This window comes from Mastomys coucha, unplaced genomic scaffold (assembly GCF_008632895.1).
Source record: "Mastomys coucha isolate ucsf_1 unplaced genomic scaffold, UCSF_Mcou_1 pScaffold9, whole genome shotgun sequence".
NCBI lineage: Eukaryota > Metazoa > Chordata > Mammalia > Rodentia > Muridae > Mastomys > Mastomys coucha.
The window spans coordinates 88,807,917-88,831,253 of NW_022196915.1; the positions used below are offsets into that span (position 1 = coordinate 88,807,917).

The 23,337-nt window shown below is 40.6% G+C and overlaps 1 protein-coding gene across 10 annotated transcripts in view; it reads left to right on the forward strand.

Annotated features, from left to right (window-relative positions):
• The window catches only part of Scel (sciellin), a 102,671-nt gene that overhangs the window by 10,509 nt on the left and 68,825 nt on the right, over positions 1-23,337 (forward strand). For 7 of the 10 annotated variants that reach the window (XM_031361340.1, XM_031361339.1, XM_031361342.1 and 4 more), the window contains exons 2-8: positions 6,139-6,200; positions 7,843-7,957; positions 9,712-9,753; positions 11,163-11,222; positions 16,878-16,946; positions 20,800-20,838; positions 22,250-22,327. In XM_031361340.1, coding sequence (XP_031217200.1) covers positions 6,158-6,200; positions 7,843-7,957; positions 9,712-9,753; positions 11,163-11,222; positions 16,878-16,946; positions 20,800-20,838; positions 22,250-22,327 — 446 coding nt within the window. In that variant the 5' untranslated portion in view covers positions 6,139-6,157. The remainder of the gene's footprint in view (positions 1-6,138; positions 6,201-7,842; positions 7,958-9,711; positions 9,754-11,162; positions 11,223-16,877; positions 16,947-20,799; positions 20,839-22,249; positions 22,328-23,337) is intronic. The other 3 variants (XM_031361343.1, XM_031361344.1, XM_031361337.1) reach the window with 1 other exon arrangement.

A 23,337-nucleotide genomic window follows, 5' to 3' on the forward strand; every position in this document is an offset into this window, starting at 1 on the left:
ATATAACCCCCACGTTGCAGAGGCAGAGTGATGGCTTGAGCCACGTGGCTAATGAGTGCCCCAGCTGGGACTTGCCTGAGGCAGCTAACTCATAGCTCATCAGTCCCCTCGGAGCCACCACTCAGCCTTAGGGCTTCGCTGCATAGTCAGGCTTCACTTTAAACTAGATAGTAGTCATAAAGATGGAAAGACAATGACAGCCAAGGGCATTGTGATACTCTGAGAAAAATAGAAAGTTCTGGGGGCTGAACAGAAGCTAAAGATGGAATACAACAGCGAGGGAAAGAGGGAGGCATTGACATCAAAATGGGTGGAAGTCTGTACAAAATTAACACTGCAGTAGATGATAAGCCAAATTACAACATGCAGAAGTTGGTTTTTTTTTTCGAGAAGGTTAGCAGAAGTAGTATGGATAAAACACGGCACCCATAATATAAGATTTATGTGTTTTAAATATGCCCAAGTGTGTCTTCTCTACAATGAATTTTAAGTTCAGTGCCTCAGAATAGCTATTTACACTATTTAATTGTTTTGTAATATACATATATATACACATATATAATATATTTACAGTGTATGTGCTAAATATTTATTCAATGTGTACTGTAAATAGTGTATATGAAATGATGTTATATAGCATATCAACTGAACTATCAGAATACTTAGTATTCAATAGTTCTATGTGTATGCAACATGGTAGAATATTGCATTCTCTTATTGTCACACAATTCCTACTTCACATGAAACATAATCTTGAATGGGATTGACATTTTTTCCTCTCGACTCTCATTAATGCTTTCTTGTAAAAGAGGGTGACACTGTTTCCAAACCAAAAGTAGAAATCAGGATCTGGTCAGGAGACAGAAATATTTAAGCAAGGATGGTTTTCAATACAGTGTTTATAATGTCAGTGTGTGGATGGATATAAGTCCTGATGGACCTTATGTAATCCTGCGATATAAAATTTATTTATTTTATTCTGTTGTAATCATAGGGACACAATAAGGCTGTCCCCCGAGTGCTCCTATGAACTTCATCTGCTGACAGTGTTTTGGTTTGGGTATTTTTAGTTGAAAGCTGATTCATAACATTTATCCAGTAGAAAGTATAAAATTCAATGTTTTTTAATTCACAAATTTGTAACCCATTATCACTATGCAATTCCAGAACATTTTCACCCCAAAAGAAGCCTCACTTCAGCTGGGTAGTAGTGGCGCACACCTGTAATCCCACACTTGGGAGGCAGAGACAGGCACATTTCTGAGTTCAAGGCCACCCTGATCTACAGAGTGAGTTCCAGGACAGCCAGGGCTACACAGAGAAACCCTGTCTCGAAAAACAAACAAACAAACAAACAAAACAAACAAAAAAAGAAGAAGCCTCATTTCCATTAGTAACATCTTCCTTCCCCCTAGCTTCTAAAAGCCAAAGTTAATGATTTTCTAAGAGCCTGACTATTGTTTAAATCTCATAGAGATGGAGTAACCCATCTTCAGTGTCTGGCTTTGTTCATATAGCCTGTTTCATTTTTCATCCATCTTCTAGCATGAATGAGTGCTTGAGTCCTGTGTATTCCTGAGTCATGGTTCATTGAGTGGATATGCCAAACTACATACCCATTCGTTGTTTGGTGGTTGTTTGGGTTAATTCCTCTTTTTTTTTTTTTTTTTTTAGTATTATAAGTAATTTTGCTATGGCTAGTCCTGTGTAGGTTTTTCTGTTGAGATATATTTTATAACCTAGATAATATTCAAGAATACACAAGGAATGCTCTGTTTTATAATCAAGATGGTATTCAAGAATACACAAAGAAGGCTCTTCTCTGATGGTTTGTCTACGGCAGTGATACCTTGAAAGGCTGCCTTGGTTGCCCTGGTGCATTGTGGGTAGAACTTACAGAACTGGTGAGATGTCATGGGTCAGGTAGGTCCCCAATGAGCACTCTCTCACTCTATCTCCAATGAACCTGTCTAGTCTTTCAGTGACTCACAATGAACATGATTGCTGGATGTTCAGAAAAGAGTTGTCTTTAAGAAGTCTGCCTTTGATACTTAGTACCTTAGACAAGTTATACTGTCCCTGAACTTTCTATGTTTTATCTGAGTGTTGGCAATAATGATAGCTACCTCACAGAGCTCATTTGATGGTGAGAGATAATGGTTATGACATACATTATACTCTCAAAGTAGGGGCTCAACTAACACATGGTCATGATATTGGAACTTGCTCTGTGCAATATGACAGCTGAAGATATTCAGGGCACATATCAGGGGAGTGTGTCACAAAGCTCTTTGAATGACTTCACTACTTTGGAAAAGTTTGATCATTTCTTTCACAAGTACCGGATTGGTTTTCTAAGGGTGCCATAACAAAACACCACAGAGAGATGTGGTGAGCTAGACCGTGGATATGTGTTGTCTGGCAATTCTGGAAGCTGGGTGTCCAAATTAGGGGTGTCAATGTGTTCAGGTTCACTCGAGTTCCTTCTCCTGGGCTTAAGGTGAACAGTCCTTGCTACTCCAAAGGCTTTGTTTTAATCCCCCCTCTTGAAAGTCACTATCTCCAAATATCTTCATAGTCTGATGCTCTTTAATGTTAGAGGTTGACATGTGAATTTGGGGGCCAGGATTCAGTCTAGGAAACAGGTGGACAGCATCTGCACTATTCTACACTGGGAACAAAAGAGAAAACCTATGCCTTCCTTAGTGAAGCCTACCTTAGAAGACACAGCACAATCAACAGAAAACTGTACAATGTTTTTTCTCTAGCTACCCTGTTCCAGGTCTCACAATTGAACTTGTAATATTTGCAAATGTATTATCAAATATACATTCAATATGATGACTATCTCAGAATCGTAGTTCAGTCTGCAGAGATGTTCTTTATTTTTATCAGCTAAGAAGGAAAAAGGAAAATATCAGGTTCCATTTGAAAACAGGAAATAGATAAACTAGGAATTCCAAGAAGTCAGGCCCAATTGAGGTAAAATTAGAACAATTGAGACACATGTCCCTTATTGATTTGTTCTCTCTCTCTCTCTCTCTCCCCCTCCCTCCCTGTGAGTGCGAGAGTGTGCGAGTGCACGAGTGTGCACGTGCGTGCACGTGCGTGCATGTGTGTGTGTGTGCGTGTGTGTGTGCGTGTGCGTGTGTGTGTGTGTGTGTGTGTGTGTGTGTGTGTGTATGTGTGTGTGTTACGCATGCTTGCTACACAGGTCACCACCTGCATGTAGAAGTCAGAGAATGATCCCCGGTAGTCAGTTCTCTCTTTCAACCATGTAGATTCCGAGTTCAGATCATTAGGAGTGGTGGCAAGCACCTGTACCTCTGAGCCATCTCAATAAACCTATGCTTGGTTTTAAGGTTTTCTTTACTCCATTTTCCTAACAAAGCTTGTCAGTCTTCAAGCATAGCCAGTCAGTGGCTGTCCCACACTCATTGAATATCCATTTGCCAGAATTCATATCTGTCCCAACTCTTCCCTACCCCCTCTTCCTCTTTGCACTCTGTTTTCCAAAGCAATACAATAAAGGCATGAAGTAACTACTGGGGTTGGGCAATAATTGGACATTTTACATGGATTCTCATTTGATTCTTACAACAGCTTGACCTTGCCTCATTTGTGTAGATGAGGGAACTGAGCTAGGAGCATACCCAAGGTGAGTCTGGGCTTAGGAAGGCAGTGACCATGATCGTTGATAGTAGACTTTGTCTTGTACCTGTCTCTCCCAAGACTCAGTGCATGAGAGGAAAATTGGGTATCAGACTTATTGATGGTGTAGTCTCAGGAGTGAGAAGTGAAGGATGGAGAGGCAGAAGAAGCTGAGCAAGGATGTGCTCTGTGACAACTAAGCTTCAGCCAGAGTCCAGAGTCTAGGCTCATATTTGTCACACCCTATTTTAATAAGGGCTCAACCTCCTCTCTAGCCCACGGCCCACCACTAGAGGAGGTGGAAAAGAAAGGTTCTTAGGATATGAGGGAAATAGACCTGTTTAAAAATAGTTCTTTAGGGTGATTACAATCTTTGTTGTTTTCAGTGCAGTCCTCTAGCAAACACCAAACATGAATCGGCAGCTATAGTCCAGTCCATTTGACAGATACTACACATGAATCAGCAAGGGCAGTTCAATCCAGAGGCTCACCACCCGGCCCAAGTCTGCAGAAGCAGCAAGAAAGCCACAGGAACCTCATGAGAAGTTCTTTGGCAACTTTCTCTTTATGGTGTCACCACAAGCGAGGCTCAGTAATGCATTCATTGTTAGGTGAACCAATACATGTATGTCATCAGTGAAGACTAATGAGGTGGAGCAAGGAGAACCCAATGCTCCTGCTCCCACTGTCTGTAGGGTCATGTTTATATTCTTTCTAAGCATCACTCATATTTTCATGTGTTTGCTATAGCAAAACTTCTTTTCACCTGTGTCTGCTTAACATTCTTTCACCTGTGTGTCCCAGCAAAACATCATTTGATATAACTGACTTTCCAAAGAACCCAGAAGTTTCAGTTTCCATGTCACCATAATAAACTCCAAAGTGCACATTATCCCTCTGCCTTAGGACATGGCACTGGAATTTTTATTCTAAGTCATTTCCAGATTACATGAGTGTGTCCTTGTGGCTATGACGATATCAATGGAAGTACTTTTGGCAACAAAAGATGGAGGTGGATGGAGGACCTTCAGAATCTCCAGGTTATACTACAGCTAATAATATGGTGCTAAGTAGCATGTAGAGTTTAACAAGGTGTGTGTGTGTGAACATTATTTATTAGATCATTGTTATCACAATACCCTTTTTAAGTGACAAGTTTCATTATTCCTGTTTGGTGGAGTAAATTAAGGAATACAATTGTAGAATTTGAATGTGCTGAATTAGATCTAGAATTTAGGACTGAATGGCCCTTCAAGTTCAGTATGTCATTTGATGGGATAGCTACCACAAACGACTCAATTACCCATCTAGAATGAATTGTTGGTCACATTTACCTGGGATTTTTCTGGTTTTAGAGTGGTAAGTTCTGTTTTCAGAGTAACCTAGAATTGGCTAGGCACAGTCCTAAGGTTTGCAGTGTTTCTAAGGTCCATGGAAGTGTTCTCAGTTTAACTTGTTCAAATAACAGGAGAAAAATGCAACTGTAATGATGATGAACAAACTTCTATAGCAGCCCTAATTGTGTTCCTGCTAGCATAGGCATTAAGGATGTTTTCACTTATTTATTTCCTATGTGTGTCTTTGCATGCATATGTATATGTGTGGAGACCAGAAGACAGATTATAGAAGTCAGTTCTCTCCTTCCACCCATTCTGATTGTAAACTTATGTGGACTGGACTCAGGTCATCAGGCTTTGTGGCAATTGCCTTTATCTGCTGATCCATTATGTTGGCCCCCAACAAATATAATTTTTAATGCATGTGTCTATGTAAGAAGGGGCTTTGAGTACATATGAGTACCATAGTTGCATATCACACTTCTGGGGAACTGCATCAGTCCTGAAAGAACTGGGATTGGAGTCATATTAAACTCTCCACACTGTAATAATGGAGGCTGATCATGGCTAAGGACCTTGGAGCTTTGCTATTGGATGGCTGTTTAAAATCACCAGTGTTTTGCCAGATCTGAAGTTTCTGTGTGTCCTATTGCTTCATCTTTCATGACACACCATTTGTCTGGATTTACTTTGATTTCCCAGAAGGAACTGGTAAGCCCATCTGAAGGCCCTGTTTCCTTGTGCCATGATGAGTCCAATGCAGTGCCTCTTTCTGTCCATTCACCATGACCAAACACTTGCCTGACTCACTGTGCTGCCTCTCCTAGCTCAGGGCCAGCCACAATGCACGGATATAGTGCAGATTTATTGACTGAGTAAATGAATCAATTGAAAACTGAATTTAATTAGTTGCTTATTGTATAGCCCTGTGGAGGTTAAACAGGCTGAGCCTCATTTTTTTCCATGTATAAAATAAATGAAATGCATTCTGTGTAACAGATACACCCTCAGATTCTTGGAAGGAACTTTATGTCACACTTGTGACATACTTATAGGCTCTGTCAATATTGTTGAAAAATATATCTTAGCAATTACGTTGCTCCTTGAATGTTCTTAATATCATTGTTATACTTCCTCATTTTTCTTTTAGATCCTCACTAGAATCCAGCATGTCGAATTTTTCCTCAAGAAAAAAGTCTCCTACTGGAAATGGTAATGTCCTTCAACAGAGGGATGGATACAGAAAATGTGGTACATTTACATAATGGAATACTACTCAGCTATTAAAAACAATGAATTCATGAAATTCTTAGGCAAATGGATAGAACTAGAAAATATCATCCTGAGTGAGGTAACCCAATCACAAAAGAACACACATGGTATATACTCACTGATAAGTGGTTATTACCCCAAAAGCTCCAAATAACCAGGATACAATTCACAGATCACATGAAGCTCAATAAGAAGGAAGACCAAAATGTGGGTTCTTCAGTCCTTCTTAGAAGAAGAATAAAATACTCAAAGGAGCAAATATGGAGATAAAATGTAGAGCAGAGACTGAAGAAAAGGCCACCCAGAGACTGTTCCACCTGGGGATTCATCCCATACACAGTTACCAAACCCAGACACTATTGTGGATGCCAACAAGTGCATGCTGAAAGGAGCCTGATATTGCTGTCTCCTGAGAGGCCCTGCCAGAGCCTGACAAATACAGAGGCAGATGTTAGCACCCAACCATTGGACTGAGTGTGGGGTCCCTAATAGAGGAGTTAGAGAAGGGACTGAAGGAGTTGAAGGGGTTTGCAACCACATAGGAAGAACAACAATATCAACCAACCAGACCCCCTAGAACTCTCCGGGACTAAGTCATCAACAAAGGAGTACACATGGCTCCAGCTGCATATGTAGCAGAGGATGGCCTTGTCATGCACCAATGGGAGGAGAGGTTCTTGGGCCTAGGAAGGCTAGATAGATGCCTCAGTGTAGGGGAATAGAGGGCAGGGATGTGGGAGTGGGTAGGTGGATAGAAGCAGCAGGAGGGAGGATGTGATAGGGTGTTTCTGGGAGGGAGGGAAACCAGGAAAGGGGATAACATTTGAAGTGTAAATAAAGAAAGAAAATATCCAATTTAAAAACCAAGAAGAGGGTAATTATGACAAAAAGAAAAAAATTACAAAAAACTCTTTAAAATATAAGCGAAACAACTCATGTGTCGTAAGTTTTTACTATAGATATCTGTTATTTGGAAACAATGGTCAAATATTAGCTTTGCTTAAGTTAGGCATTATTTTTAAAGTAAGAATGAGGGGTGGAGGAGGGTATGGGACTTAGATATACTACTCATTCGAAATTCTTTAAAATACTAAAATAATTTTTAAGTGCTGTAGTTTCCATGTACGTCCTATAAATTAAAAAACTTTAAATCACTATGAAGTATTTTTGTTGAAGGGCAGTCTGTGCCCTGGTACCTGTGAGATTCATGAATTAATTCATGAGTAATACAATTCACCATAATTTCCTGTGTCTTTCTAAGGCATATTCACACTGAGCAGAATGGCTGGCCACAAACGCTGGCTGGGTTTGTCTCAGCCCGATCATCCTGCCTTCTTCTCCGGGCCTCAGATGGGGCCTGCTGAGCCGTGCCAGCAGTTTCAGTTGGCACCTGAGCAGTTTTAGTTGTTATCTTTGGTGTTGGGGTGTGGGATTTGTTCTTTCTTGCTGGGGCACCCTGCTTCTAAATGCTACTAGACTTGCCAGCGCGGATGAGGCCAACAAGATGTGTCTCTGAAGACCTTCTGGTTAACGCCAGGTGCTCAGCCTCATACTGTGCGGCCCTTTGTGTTTCTCTTGCTAGATCTGAAGAGCACCCAGGGAGCTGCGTTGAGACAACAAGGTTTTCATGACGTGAACAAAAGAAGGGCTTTCTTACAAGACAACAGCTGGATAAAGAAGCTCCCAGAGGAAGAAAAGTAAGCACAGAGCCCGGAGGACGGAAAGGTGGATGAGAGGCATCTCTGGAAGATATGGCCCTCTAAAATGCAGGCCTTCCCTGCTAAAGCGCTTGGCTACACTATTGTAGTTGTCAATTAATCTCTACTCAAATGGACCTTACAGCGGCAGTGGCAGTGCGTGTTACTCCTTACTTGCCCGAATGTTCTGGGTTCCCGAGGGAAGACACACACACACACACGCGCGCGCACACACACACACACACACACACACACACACACACACACACACACGCACGCGCACGCGCACGCGCGCGCGCGCGTATGCCTTAAACAGCTCAATGAAATGAGCTGGGCCACTTCTTAACCTCCAGCCGCTAACACACTTCCCTCTGATATTCCTGATTCATCACTTACTAAACCCTATGTTCCATCTTGGCTGCCTGGGATCCAGACCTGCAGCCCTCCTGGGGTCTCGATCCTGGACTCTTCCATGCTGGCTATGCTCTTTCTTCAGTACTTCTCAGGCCTGGTCTTTACTCCTTTTCCCGCATGGAGTCTCTCCATCCTCCTCCTTCAGTCCCTTGCCAGTGAATCTTAAAGATCCCACCTTTGTCTCCCTGCCCAGCCATTGGCCACTGGCAACTTTATTTACCAATCAAAACCAATTCAGGGCAGGAACCCTGAATTAATGTTGAGTGACCTTAGGTGCAGATTTTTGTGTAATTTTGGGGACCCAATTAACCCAATACAAGTGTTAGACCAAATTCACAATACTATGTGTTGCAAGTTTTGTAAGCTTTAGTAAGCATAACTCAGTTGTACTACACACTAAAGACAATCTCCACTTTTAGAAACACATTCACATACGAAAGAAAGATAGTTTGATTGTTACCTACAACAGTTTCCTTTGTAAACTGAAGAGCAAGCGAGCCATCCTAGTTTCTGAAAGACAGCAGTTCATTTCCTCTACCAGTAAGTTTTCAAGTTTATAAATACAATAATAATGAAAACTTTCTACATGCATGGATTAAATCAAATGCATGTAAAACTCCCACCCATTTTAGTCTCACCTGACCATTTACCCCTAGGTGACTGGAAGAATGTGAGCTTAGAAAAGGACAAAATTTCACTGGCTTTGAGCATTGCTTCTGCTAGCTATATATTTAAAGAACTGAAACTATGACCATAGGCTTCCAGCCTATTAGTAACATAAGATATATGAGAGATATTCATCTAACCTGGTTCCATCTTTATTATCAACTAATTATATATTATAAATTATGCATAGCTATGGATTCATTTTTTTTTTTTTGATTTCTGTATGTGTTAAGCTTGATGTTGGGCATCTGGTTGATGAAGTATCACCATGTTTATGTTCTCATAAACATATAAGGTAGGTATTTTAATCTCATTTTATAGGAGAGAAAGATATATCTCTGAGAAGCTATGCAGTTTGTCAAATGGCCACATAGCTATTGTGTGGCTGAATTGATATTTCAACACGATCCGTTGTCTTTCTGTTATAGCCATGTTTTCTAATCAGAGGCAACTTACCCCAGGGGATATTTGGCAATGTTGGAAGATGCTTTTGGTCATGAAATTGGGGCATATACCTAACACGCAGTAAAGAGAAGTCCAAAGGACTGATAGACATCCTGAAATGTGCAGAGTAGACCTCACAGTGAAACATTTTCAAACCCACAATGTTAATAGCCACATGTTGGGAAGCTGCGTTTAACGGTACTTATTCTTAACTTCTGCACACTATCTAGATGTGCTTATTCGAGGAGCCTACTCACTACTGGCAATGACAGGTAAAACTATCTTTTAACTTCTGCTATCGTATCTTATTTAGCTATGGACATATAGTGATGTGCGGAGACTTAGTCACTGTTAGACTGAGCACTAGAAGTCCCTTAGCTCTTCTGTGAGTGCAGTTCTCTTTTTCAAATGTAGATAATAAGTTTCCCCTTTCAAGTATTTATACCAATGGGTGAAGGTAGAAACGCCAACGAAAAGTTGTGGACGGCAGGAATGTTGGTTCGATGCCAAGCAAGCTTCCGTAAGCAGGCTCTGGGAAGCGGCTTGGATGGCATGGCAGGTACTGAGTGAAGGGGAAGTTGGCTCAGGTGCTTTTCTAGCTCCTACTGGCCCAGTTCTGGGCCGTGTGTTATCATTTGTTCCCCCCTACCCCCCCCCCCACCCTGCCAAGAATGTGCCCGGCCCCCCCGCTGTGCTCTCTTAGGTTTTAAGGGAAGGTTCAAGGAAGAGGGAACTTTTGTCTTTAGTGGCCTTCTGAGTGTGCCGCTTTGCCAGGTTGTTTTCAGTTTCTCTGCTCACCTTTCTTTTTTTAATTACCTAATATAGCTTCTTTTATAGCTTTGTTAAACATAGTTCCAAAATGTTGAGTGACATTAATGGAGCCTGTGAGAGTGAATGTGGCGTTTCAGGTTCAGGGCGTAGGCAGGAGACGGTTCAGGTACTTGCCCTCTGCAGAGTTCCCAGGCCACTTCCTAAGGTTGCCTGCACTTCCATGCCCATGCCACAAAGTCAGAATGGCATGGCGTTGGCAATGTATGTATACAATTCTATCACAGGGTTGTCCTAAGCCACCTTTGTCAGTTGCTAATCTTCCGATTCTAAGAAAGCCACAAAACCTTTGATGAATGACCTCATCTCTTGACTGCCTCATTTAAGAGGTATTTGAAGGCACATGCGTTCTAATGCTTTAAAAAATGGGCTTAATCTCCTATGAATGATTAATCTCTCTCATTTGAAACATTAGCAATTGTTTCCCTGTATTTTGCCAAAGCAAATGGTCAAATCCATCAAAATGTGCAGACATCGTAGGCTTAATTAAAGCTGAAGGATGTTTAAGGAAAACTTTTGTCTTTTCTCCTTGTAGGAAAGAACTAATACACACAAAGTCAATGCTCTTGTGTTTCCACACTCGGGTTTAAAAAAAAAATCACACTAAACAAAGCACTGACTCATTGTGGAAATCTCGTGGGACAAACAGACTTGTACTGTCAAACTAGTTTTACTCCATTCTGTTCCTGCAAGTTGTGACTGGTTAATTTAGATTTACGGTTGTGCTCTTAGGCATGGAGTAAAACAAATTAACCTTGCCTGGAGTTGTAGTTGTCTCCCGTCTCTCTTAGTTAGTGCTTGGCAAACATTATGGTGACTTTGGATGTAACTTAATTTTGGTCTTTTTCTGCAGAGACGAAAATTATGGCAGGGTGGTGCTCAACCGGCACAACTCCCATGATGCCTTGGACAGGTGAGTGTCTACAACAATTACAGAATTCACAACACAAGAATGGAGGTCTAGAGAGAAGACTTGTGCAAGCCAGATAGGTATTTGTAGGTAGGCTTGGGTTTTCTTCAACATGTGTACATGCAAAGGGAAATCTGGAATACCATCGGGGCTTTATTCCAGACAACTGTCCCGTGTCAGTTCTCAGAACTATGGCTCTGAGGAAGCTTTTACAGCACCCCATCCCACTCCACTGACTCTCGTAAGAACATGACCAGAGAAGACATCTGCGATGCTTAGAGAAAGGAAGGTTGCAATGTAGAAGTTGCTGTAGAGCTCACATGCTATACAGACCAATACACTTCTTCTACCAGGGCTGTGGGTTTGTGGCAAAGCACTGACGTCTGTGGTATTAAGTAGATCAACAAGTACAAGTAAACAGGAAAATTAAGATAAAATGAAGACTCAATATAGTGTGAGCAATCTCAGATTAATCAAACAGATCATACTCTCATTGGTCCATGCTTGTATTCGCATGCTGAGGAACACCCACACCTGTTAGAAGAACCTAAATATTTATCACAGTCAAGTTTCATCTGGTACAGTGGCTTGCATTTGTGTACCAGCAAGAAGTCTGTGGCAAGGGAATGTGAATATATATATATATGTGTGTGTATATATACATATATATATATATACATATATGTGTGTGTATGTGTGTGTATGCACACCTTGAAATGTATCTACTTTTAAATATATACTTGTGAATTTTTCTTAACCATTTTAAACCTCTTCATAAATTTGACCTGTTCTAAAGGTGCCTAAGTTATAATTTTCTGTCCTCAATACTAGCTTTTAGCTCAATGGATTTAGTGTTGGTTTTAATTGTTTAAATTTAGTATTAAAAAAAATCAGTTTCATTGTGACACTTTATACATATATGCCGTATACCTCGTTCTAATTTGTCCCTTGGCCCCACTTCCTGATTTACTGTTTTGTTGTTGTTGTTTTTTGTTTGTTTGTTTGTTTGTTTGTTTTTGCGACAGAGTTTCTCTGTGTAGCCCTGGCTGTCCTGGAACTCACTCTGTAGACCAGGCTGGTCTTGAACTCAGAAACCTGCCTGTCTCTGCCTCCCAACTGCTGGGATTAAAGGTGCGTGCCACCACTGCCCGGCTGATTTACTATCTTTGAAAGTACTTTGAAAACAACTCTATTTTATAAAATAAGATGTTGGCCCATCAGTATGAAGACTGATTCTTCAATGGAGTTTGACTTTTTTTTTTTCTGTAAGAATTTTAATCCGCTGTTCGGGGCTCTAGAGGCTTGCCACCGGTGCCTCTGCCTCCCTCTTCACTGGGGGAGTAGGACCTGGTTTCCAGGAGGCTCTCATTTCAGCAAGTGAAGAGACACTGATTATTTGAGTCAAACAGCCAAGGAAGATTGTTCGGTGCCTTTAAATTGTTGGTGACCCTTTCCCGGGATCACGAGCAAGCACGCACATGCAGAGTGAATGTGAAAACTAAGTCTCGTCTTCTTAGCATGCCCACAGCACACCTTAGCAGAAAGGGATCCCGATGCCATCCAGACTAACTTCACATTCGAAATCATATTGCTTTCCTGAACTCCTCTTCTTGGTGGCCAGCATTTTGGCTAAAGCCGTTGGCCAAGCTTTTATCACTAGAAACAGGACTCTGTGGACCCTAGAGATGACCTATAACTAATATAGCAAAATAAGCCTCCTCAAAAGGTATGGCGGCCTCCCCTGGAACTGCCTCAAGTGACTCTGCTGTCACTTCTCTACCCAGCCCCAGAGGGTTTCCTGAGGTAGTCACATAGCCACTTTGGAGCATCTGTTGGGTTCTGAAAACACAGAGATGTATGAAGCAACCTTGGATATTAAGAAGCTCTTACACGAATGGAGGAGATTATGAGCTACCATAATCTTCACCGTAGGAGTTAGCTATTGTATAGATAAATTTGTTTTGGAAGTAGAGAAAAAGGAGAGATTGCTTTGGCCTGAATAATCTCAGACCCCACCAAGGAAGTGGTCTTGGTGGCTGCCACTGCCCAGAGAATGAGGAGGCAGTTTTAAGTGAGGCTGATTGGCTGGCACAGGGAGGGCTTTCCAACAGAGGTGAGAGTGTGCACAAAGAACTGACTGAGCAGAGACCGAATTAACATATTCTCACCACCTCAGATAACAGCGTCATATTATGTGAAACTAGAAAATCTCACCATGTAGTTCCTTGGACAGGTCATTTAATAATGTCAAATCAAGTTGAATATCCTTGGATCCAGACATTAACCTGAAAACTAGATCCAAAACAGCTCTAGCTTCCATTGAATCTTCATTCCAGTTGAAGGCAGGGAGGGGGGAGAATGGAAATAAATGACAATAAATATTGCTACAAGTCCCCACGAAGTTTGCTCTCCGTAGGTCGCAGAACTTCAGGAAGCATTACTTCATGCTAAGAGAAGAACACATTCAGCCAAGCCTAACGCTTTTATGGATGGGGTGGATTTTGTTTCCATTGTGAATTTGTTTGTTTTTGCTTTGTGTATTTGCTTGTTTGTTTTAAGGTGCTGAAAGAAGAATCCAGTACTTTTTTGTTTTCTTTTGTTTTTGTAGTGGTGGTGGTTTGGTGTGTGTGTGTGTGTCTGTGTCTGTGTATGCATGTGCACATGCACATACACGTGCACACGCCTGCATGCACACATCCTTTTTGAGACAGGATGTAGCACAGGCTGGTCTTGACCTTTCTAGGTCAAGCCAGGAATGACTTTGAACTCCTAATTCTCCTGATTCCACCTCCAGAATGCTGAAATGATAAACACGTGCTATAACTAACATGCCTAGCTTTCTCTGTTCTTTTGATCACAGTTCCTTAATAGTTATTGGTTGAGCACTTTCCCATGTGCCTATTGGCTATGTATGAGATTTACATGGAGAAATATGTATTCCAGTCTTCTTCCCAATTTCTTTTTAAATTCAAGTTTTTCATTTATTTTTTGTCACATTCTTTAAAATTTATAAAATATTATAACAATAAAAATGAGTATTATAAAAGTTGTTTGATATAAAACAACAACCAATTTAACAGTTTTATGTAGATGCTTGTCTACAGCAATACTGAAAATACATATGTTTTTCTCAATATAGATTTTAAATAACTCCAAACATATTAACTGTATATTTTAAAATAGTACATCACTACTAGTATTTTTTAAAAATGAACATAAATATATAAAGTCTTTCTGTTTGTTTGATTGTTTTGTATTTTAGTAGAGCTTAAAATCTTGGCTCTTACTGTGGTACAAGCCCAAAATAAAATCAATTTTTAGACATTGGATTTCATTGTAATAAGGCTGTACTTCAATAACCCTCATATCACCAAAGGATTTTTTTACCTCCATCGTAGCTAATCTGAGAATTGACAGTTCTGCTGCACCAAGGAATGAATTGTAGGCGTGATTTTTGGATACAGACTTCCTAATGTGGTCAAAGCTATTTGACTTGAGTGAGTGTATTTATTCTAAGCCCACAGAGAACAGGTTACATTCATTTAAGAAATGATGTGTGTGTTAAGAAAGTCTATCCATAAAGTCATTCACCAACTGTTTCAATGAACAATGGTTCTGCTTGGAGGGTGGCACAGACATTAGGTGAGGGTAAGAATCTGGTTCATTGGCTCTGATAATTTGGGAAAGCATTCATCTCAGAGAAAGAGTAATTTATAAAGTCCTATTCTTCAAACTTAATACAATAGTTACAAACATCAAACAAAGCATTCAGTCTTTCTCTTTGTTGTTCTCTTACAAGCCACCTCCCAAGTTAATTGTCTACATTTCTTTTCACTGTATAAATACTTTTGAATTATGTACGCTGTTCTGAAAACCATAGTATAGTGTAAAAACATGAAATAAACAATACTACTAATAGAGAGGCTGAGATAGGAGAAGCATGATTTCAAGACCATTATGTGGTACACAGCAAGACACTGTCATGAACAAATAAGCTAAAAGTGTATATGGATTGTACAATATTGGACCTACTTCTCCAATTACTAAATTAGAGAGACCATTGGATGACAATCAAAAAATTTCTAATTCCTCAAAATTTTGAATTTCAGTTGGTTAGGATATGTTGGTAATATTAATTTTTACATTAAGATATTAAGAAAAAGTAATTGTTACTTCCTGTTGTTTTTGTTGTAAGAGGTGAATTTAGGTTTGTGTGGGTTTGTTGAAAGATTACTTTCTTGTTTCTTCTAGGATATAGTTTTTCTCCTTATATTAATGTTTTCCATCTATTATCCTTTGTATGACTGGATTTGTGGAAAGATAATTGTGTAAATTTAATTTTGTCATAGAATAACTTGTTTTCTTGTTTTCTCCATCCATGGTAATTGAGAGTTTTGCTGGGTATAGTAGCCTGGGCTGGCATTTGTGTTCTTGTAGGGCTGTATGACATCTGCCCAGGATCTTCTAGCTTTCATAGTCTCGAGTGAAAAGTCTGGCATAATTCTGATAGGCCTGCCTTCATATGTTACTTGACCATTTTCCTTTTCTGCTTTTAAAATTCTTTCTTTCTTTTTTTTTTTTAGTGCATTTGGTGTTTTAATCATTATGTGATGGGAGAAATTTCTTTCTTGGTCCAGTCTATTTGGAGTTCTGTAGGCTTCTTGTATGTTCATGGGCATTTCTTTCTTTAGGTTAGGGAAGTTTTCTTCTATAATTTTGTTGAAGATATTTACTGGCCCATTACATTGGAAGTCTTCACTCTCTCTTCTATACCTATTATCCTAGGGTTTGGTCTTCTCATTGGGTCCTGGATTTCCTGGATGTTTTGGGTTAGGAGCTTTTTGCTTTTTGCATTTTCTTTGACTGTTGTGTCAATGTTTTCTATGGTGTCTTCTGCCCCTGAAATTCTCTCTCCTATCTCTTATATTCTGTTGGTGGTGCTTGCATCTATGTCTCCTGAGTTCAAACGTAAACCAAGAATTTCAAATACAATTAATCACTCCATAATCTCCCACAAAGCCTGCTCTCCGTGAGTCAAAGGACTGGTTCCTTCTATTTGATCAGTTGGGTAAAGGTTTCTTCTCTTCCTCCATTTCTCCTGTTTTCCCTTCCTGTTCCTCTCCCATCTCCCCCTCACAGTCTATTATTTCATCTATCACTTTCTTCTATCCATATCTTTCTGGATTTTCTGTTCCTTCTCTGCACGTTTTTTTGCTCCAAGTGTTTGGCCTTTGTGCCTGTCCATGGTGCTGAATGTTAAAGAAGGCGTTTTTTAGGAGTTCTCCTCTTGCCAGAGCATCTATTAAAACTCCTACTCTGTGGGAACTGATACTGAAAGAGCATAAGCTAACTGACCACCACTAGCATTCATTTCATATAGCCTTAATTTCAGTGTGAGTAGGCTACACTTTGGAGCTTTATGAAGGTATGGAAAAATCATCAGAACCCATGAAGTATCATTTATTAGCAGTAAGGATTGAGTTTGCCCTAATTAATTCTACCCAAGTCAAAATTTGGAAGACTTGTGTACACCAACTTTGTCCTTCACTGGTAACACGTGCCCTACATAGACAAATAGTTTGATATTTTTACAAATTTATGATAGGTTTTATAAACTATTTTTGTAATTTTATCTCTTGGTAATTGTGTTTTCTACAGGAAAATAATGGAAAGAGATGAGCCAAAAGCCACAATTAGCCGGTACAGATCTGAGGACATGCTGGACAGGTGAGGTGCTTGTGAGCCACGTCAGTACTTAAAACCACTGTGTGCTAGTATTGTGTCCCGTTCTTACAATGTAGGGAGGGGTGGTAATCCTTACTGAAGTGATCTTTGCACTGGTGCTATCTTATCTCACAAAGGAGCAGCTTCTGGAGTGTCTCCTCAATGCACAGAATCTTAGCTAGAGATATTATCTTCCAGAGGTCCAGGTTTTAGGGGAAAGTAGATTAATTTAGAAGATTATGACTTGAGTACGGAGTATGGGCTGGATAGACAGACCCCGCATGGAATCTGTTAGTTTGATTTAAACTGAAGAATACCAGTACGTATTCCAATCAGGGATTTTCCACTCTGATGCTAGAGAAAAGCAGCTTCTGGGGAACTATTTGTAAACAAACACGTTGTTGTTAGAAACATGAATCGTGCTAAAGAATTTTAAATAAATAATCTGTGGCATGAGAAATAAAGATCCTGAAAGGAGAGATTAATTTAAAAAGACTAGGTCAGGGAGCCCCCTAGTGTTCTGTTGTGGAAGTAAAGCTATCCCTTGAATCTTTATTTAAAGAAATTAACTATTTCTTTGAAATAAATGTTGCAAACAATCTATTTTGATGGTATTCTCTCTAACTCTACACCCAGGTCCATCCCTTCCACACCCACTGTGTTCGTTACTTTTTTTGTTACTTTGGTAAAAAGGTTTGACCAAGGCAACTTATAAAAGACTTATTTAATTGGCTTCTGGTTTCAGAGAGTTCATGATGGTGTAGTGAAGGGGCACCTGAGAGCTCACGTCTTGGCCACAACCACAAGGCAGAAGAAGGGAGTGGTGTTTGTGCTGAGAGCCCTGGCAACTCACCTCCTTTAACAAGGCCTTACCTCCTAATCCTTCCCAACAGCTCCACCAACTGGAGACCACTTGTTCAAACAAATGACCCATGGAAACTGTTGCCATCCAAACCATCACATTGACTCAACTTTATGTTCTGTTTTTTTTTTTTCTTCCCTAACTTATCAAGACTAATTCGGGTTGGTATGGAGTCCCCTACCAGAGTGAGGTCAACTTATCAGGAGTTAGTTTTAGAGAAAACTTCTTCTCTCCAAGAAGCTAACAGTCGCAACAGCTCCATGGCCAGGAGTGGGACTTCTGTCCGATTCCCATCCTCAGATGCTGGGATCTGCTCTGGTTTGGGCTTACACAGGATTTATGCACGCTATCACAGCTTCTGAGAACTTACATGCCCACCTGCCTGGCTGTGTCCAGAACACACCGTTCCTTTGTAGCTACACACTGCTTTTTATCTCTTACACTCGTTCTGCCCCCTCTTCTGCCATGAGATAGATCCCTGAGCTCTGGGAGGAGAGGATATGCTAGATATATTCCATTTAGGGCTGAGCATTTTTGCATTTTCTTATTCTCTGCACCTTTGCCAGTTGTGGGTCACTGTTATTCGCCATCATCTCCCGCAGAAGAAGCTTTTCAGGTGCGTTAGTGCACGGTTATACAGAGTAGATTTAATAACATGTCCAACTAGCAGAACAATAGGTTCTCTTCTAGGGCCCACCTGAGACGATTTGTTGAAGTAAACAAATTTGTTAAGATAGGATGTTTTTTTAATCTGTCCCTTCTTTCTCCAAACCTAAATGGTTTAATACAATACATAGGGAATGAGCCATTCAGGCAGCTAAGTTCCTTCCATGTATTAATGCTGTCACCTTCAATCCATGGCACCAAAACTGTAGTGGTGGGAAAAGAGCGTAGAATGTATGCAGGCAGCTGGACAGTGGATCAGAATGTGGCAACAACATTTCTATCCACACTTTATAAACCCAATTGAATGGCCCCAACTTAATGACCAATGAAGTTTGGTAAATGCGGCTTCTGTCTGCTCAGGGGAAAAAGAACATGATTTTTTGGCAAGCACAGAGCATTATGAGACAGAATTTTTTAAATGACTAGTGAAGTACTTCATTGATACCTTTTGCCAACATAGGAAGTATAGTTATTACACATACATACACACACACACACACACACACACACACACTCACACGCACACCACTGCACTATAAAATTATGAGTAATCTCAGATGAGTTAAAATCCCAATGAGCCCAGAAGGTCAACAATTAACGAAAGTATACACTCATAATCCAAAGTAATATCAAGGTGGCCTCACCAGCACCCCCCCTTATTTTTTTTTTTTTACTTTCAAAGGCTGTAAAATATAACACATAGAAATCATTTTCTTTTCCAAGAAAATGATTAAATATGAAATTGTTCAGGCATGGAAGAGAATCTGTAATAGGTTGACAAGTTGTTCATGTTCTGTGTTGTATATGCGGGGTATCAGACAGAAGCACTGTTACCAAAACAGACAAGGCCCAAACCAGCTAACCAGTAGGTACCAGCATTAACTTTGGAAAGGTCTCAAATATTACTTCTTCTCCTTCTTCTTCTCCTTCTCCTCCTCCTCCTCCTTCTCCTCCTCCTCCTTCTTTTTCTTCGTCTTCTTCTTCTTCTTCTTCTTCTTCTTCTTCTTCTTCTTCTTCTTCTTCTTCTTCTTCTTCTTCTTCTTCTTCTCCTCCTCCTCCTCCTCCTCCTCCTCCTTCTTCTTCTTCTTCTTCTTCTTCTTCTTTGAGACAGGGTTTCTCTGTATAGCCCTGGCTGTCCTGGAACTCACTCTGTAGACCAAGCTGGCCTCGAACTCAGAAATCCACCTGACTCTGCTTCCCAAGTGCTGGGATTAAAGGCGTGTGCCACCACTGCCCAGCTGAATATAATCTTTTCTAAGTGTAATTTATTTTTACTTAATAACTCACCATCATGCTTAATGTGTTTTTGTAAATTCTTACCCTCTCTATATTTAACAACCATCTTGTGAACATTTCTTTCATACATGCGTACAATATGTTTTGGTCATATTCACTGTCACACCTCCCGGCAACTCCTTCTAGATCCATCTCTTGTCCTCAACGTCCTTTTTAAACTTTTATTTAGTTTATACTCATGAATGTTTTGCCCGAATGCTTAACTGTGTACCGTGTGCATGCCTTGGTGTTAGAGGAGGCCAGAGGAGGGTGTGAGCTGCCATGTAGGTGCTGAAATTGAACCTAGATCCTCGGGAAGAACAGCCAGTGCTCTTAACTGCTGACCCTGCCCCCATGTCTTTAATGTTCCTTGTATAATCCAAGTCAAATTTGTGTGACCTGTGTCATTATGGCTGTGGCACCATCTATTGGAACCTAGATGTCCCAATACAAGGAACAGCAGTCTTAAAGAAAAATGTTGACTCTCTAGAAGCCATTGATTGTCAGTACCACTTCACTTGGGGGTGGGGGCTTGGATCCTCTATTTGCTATATTCGGGAATGTTGACTGGCTTGATTTGGTGCAGCCTTGTGCAGACCACATTACCTCCTGTAGTTTTAGAACAATAGTTCTCAAGTAAAAACCTTTGATCTTACTCATGATAGAGTAAAATGGTGCCCGGCTTATAAGCCCAGAGGTTCCATTGCTATGGGCCTTTATTCTTACCACGTGCATGTTCCTTTTTATGGTGTTTAGGTTACTGATTTTACATTTGTATTGTTAAGAAAATTATGGAGTCTAGCATCTTAGGACATTGGACTTAGATTATAATGAATTTTGTGAAGAAAAGAAAATCTTGAGATCTAGCACAGGCGATTTTAGGCATCGTGAAAGCATCTCACCCAATTTATTGAAAGAGTTATGGGTTTTCTTCCTCTCAAGTCGCCTCTAGCTTTTCCTAGTAACTTTAAATTCGTGGACAAGCAGAAAGAAAGGAAGTGTTGACTTGGTTTTCACCATTGCTCAAACTACACCCCTGTTTCTCTCTTCTAGAACGCTGTCCACATTTAGAGCACCAGAATCAACCAAGATGTAAGTACTTTCTTAACGGATGTGTGTGCTTCCTTGTGTGCATTTTAAAGCAACCGAGGCTTACAACCTTCGGGCCACATGTCATGGGAATAGAACCACAGCCCTGTGCCTTTGACTGAGTTAGTAGCAGAGGTGGAGAACTAAAATAGGCTTCGAAGAATCAAGTCCTTTCTGGCTGGACATGCACCGTAAGAGCTTACCTGCTGTCACCATGACCAACCACAAAGGCCTAGATCAATGCCTTTAACCTTAACCTTATGTTTTAAAATGGACTCAGGGCTGGATGGCTGGCTTAGTGGTTAAGAGTGCTGGTCTTTCGGAGGATCCAGATCTGATCGCTAGCACCCACATGGCAGCCCACAACCCTCTGCAATTCAAAGCAAAAAAATGGACTCTGGTTTTCTACCAGTTCTTAGGCAAGCAACTCTCACTCAGTACCTCATCCTCTTCTCTCACACCAATGCTTCTCCCTCAGTGCTGAATCATGAGATATCAAATATATTTTCCTCCTCATATACTCCTAGTATTTATAGGCAACACAAATTAGATGAACTTTTCAAATGTAGTTACTTTAAAAATTATATTTATGGATACATTTTTTTTACGCTGGATTCCAATCTTAGTGTGTAAAACAGACCCTGGATCATTGCCATTTTACTTACTTACTTACTTACTTATTAATTTGTCTACATCCCAATTGCTGCTCCCCATCCCAGTCCCTCCCTCACCAAGTCTTTCTACTCCATCCCCCCACCCCTTCTCCGATGAGAGGGTGGTCACTGGCACATCAAGTCTCTGCCTAACTAGGAGTGTCCTTTCCCACTGAGGCCAGACAGGGCAGCCATGAAGCCTGAGCTGCCCGTCTGCTACATATTCACCGGGGCCTCATTCCAGCCTGGGAATGGGCTTTGGTTGGTATTGCCCCACCTTTTTTTTTGAGGATCTGAATATATTAATAATGCCAAGTGGTGATTACAAATGTGTGTCTTTCATTTTTTCTTTACATCATATTTCTAATGCAAAAACATAGTATGATTCTGTCAACCCAACATAATAATGAGACTAAGAGAATACAGATCCATAGCATGTCACACTGATTAGCCTGAATGCTACATGATTAACACCAGGTGTTAATGACTTTCTCAGTCAGTTATGTTATGTTTTAACCAGCTATAGAAGAGACTGACAGTGCACAGAATGTGTAAACTAAGGAAGAACTTTTTTTTTCTTACTGCTTTTCAATCCTCAAGTCAAATATTTTACTGTAGATGGACAGTAGGCATGGATATGAGTAGATTACGAGATGTTTCAAATGCTGTGTGTGTGTGTGTGTGTGTGTGTGTGTGTGTGTGTGTGTGTGTGTGTAGAAGCTGGACCATGGTGATGACCTGTTGCTCTGCTCGTTAAACAGGTCAGCTGGCAGCTCCTTCAATGCAAACACTACCACCACAGCTTCAACCCCCGCCACCACTCCTGTGAAGAAAAAGAGGTAAGATGGGCACCTCATGCTGCCTCTTGCTAACATCCTGCAGGAGACTTCTTACTGACTGTCAGATTGTTCCCCACCCCACCCTGAGGCTTGAAGGTGTGTCCAGAACTGTCTTTTCAACTATTGCAGTATGCTTCTGCTACCTTAAGTTTTGACAGTAGTCTGTGCTGAAGCCAGAGCTTGTGTACTCTGCGAAAGCACTCTACAACTGAGCTCTATTCCAAGCTCCTCCAGGTGACTTCGACGGTGAGCTTACATGTTTAGAGCTGTGCTGCTTTAAGTAAGTTCTCATAGAGCTGTGCTACAGGGAGTGGCCTAATCTAAAATCATGATTGGTGCATAACCACACATTACCATGCACCTGCAGCTTCCCCCTTTTCTCCATACATTAGGCTATTTCTACATTAAAACAGACAAAAAAACCCTTTCTGGGGACTTTTTTTTTTCTGCTTCCTTTGTTCCTTTAGAGGCTAAAGTTTAGACAATTTTATTTTTATTTTTATTGTATACATATGGTTTTATGTCACTCATAAAACTAAAAATAAATCTGTGACACAGTATATTCCTAAGTACTTACCCAAAGGAGTCTAAGCCAGCATAGTCCAGACAAAGGGGAGGGAGGAGGTTAATAGAGATAGGGTAACAAGGGCAGGGGGGAAGTATTCTCAATGGACAGTAGACACCTGTCTGAAAATACTTAACATTAGTTTCTTAAAATCAAAATAAACATGAACAAATATACCAGTGTTCACTCCAGCACACACTCACAAGAGCTGAGCTATGGAAACAGGTACCTAACCGGGGAGGGATGGGTGAAGAAAGTGAGGCATATAAACGATGGGATTTCTCTTCTTTCTTTTCTTTTCTTTTTACTATAAAGCTATGGCTAGATTGAAGTTATGTCAATGGGAGATGCTTGCATTAAACAATTCAAGCCAGTTTACTTTAGGAATGTTGGCTGAAATCCATGGCTTCCTAGCTCCCCATTCCTTCCCCAGCCTCCCTTCCCC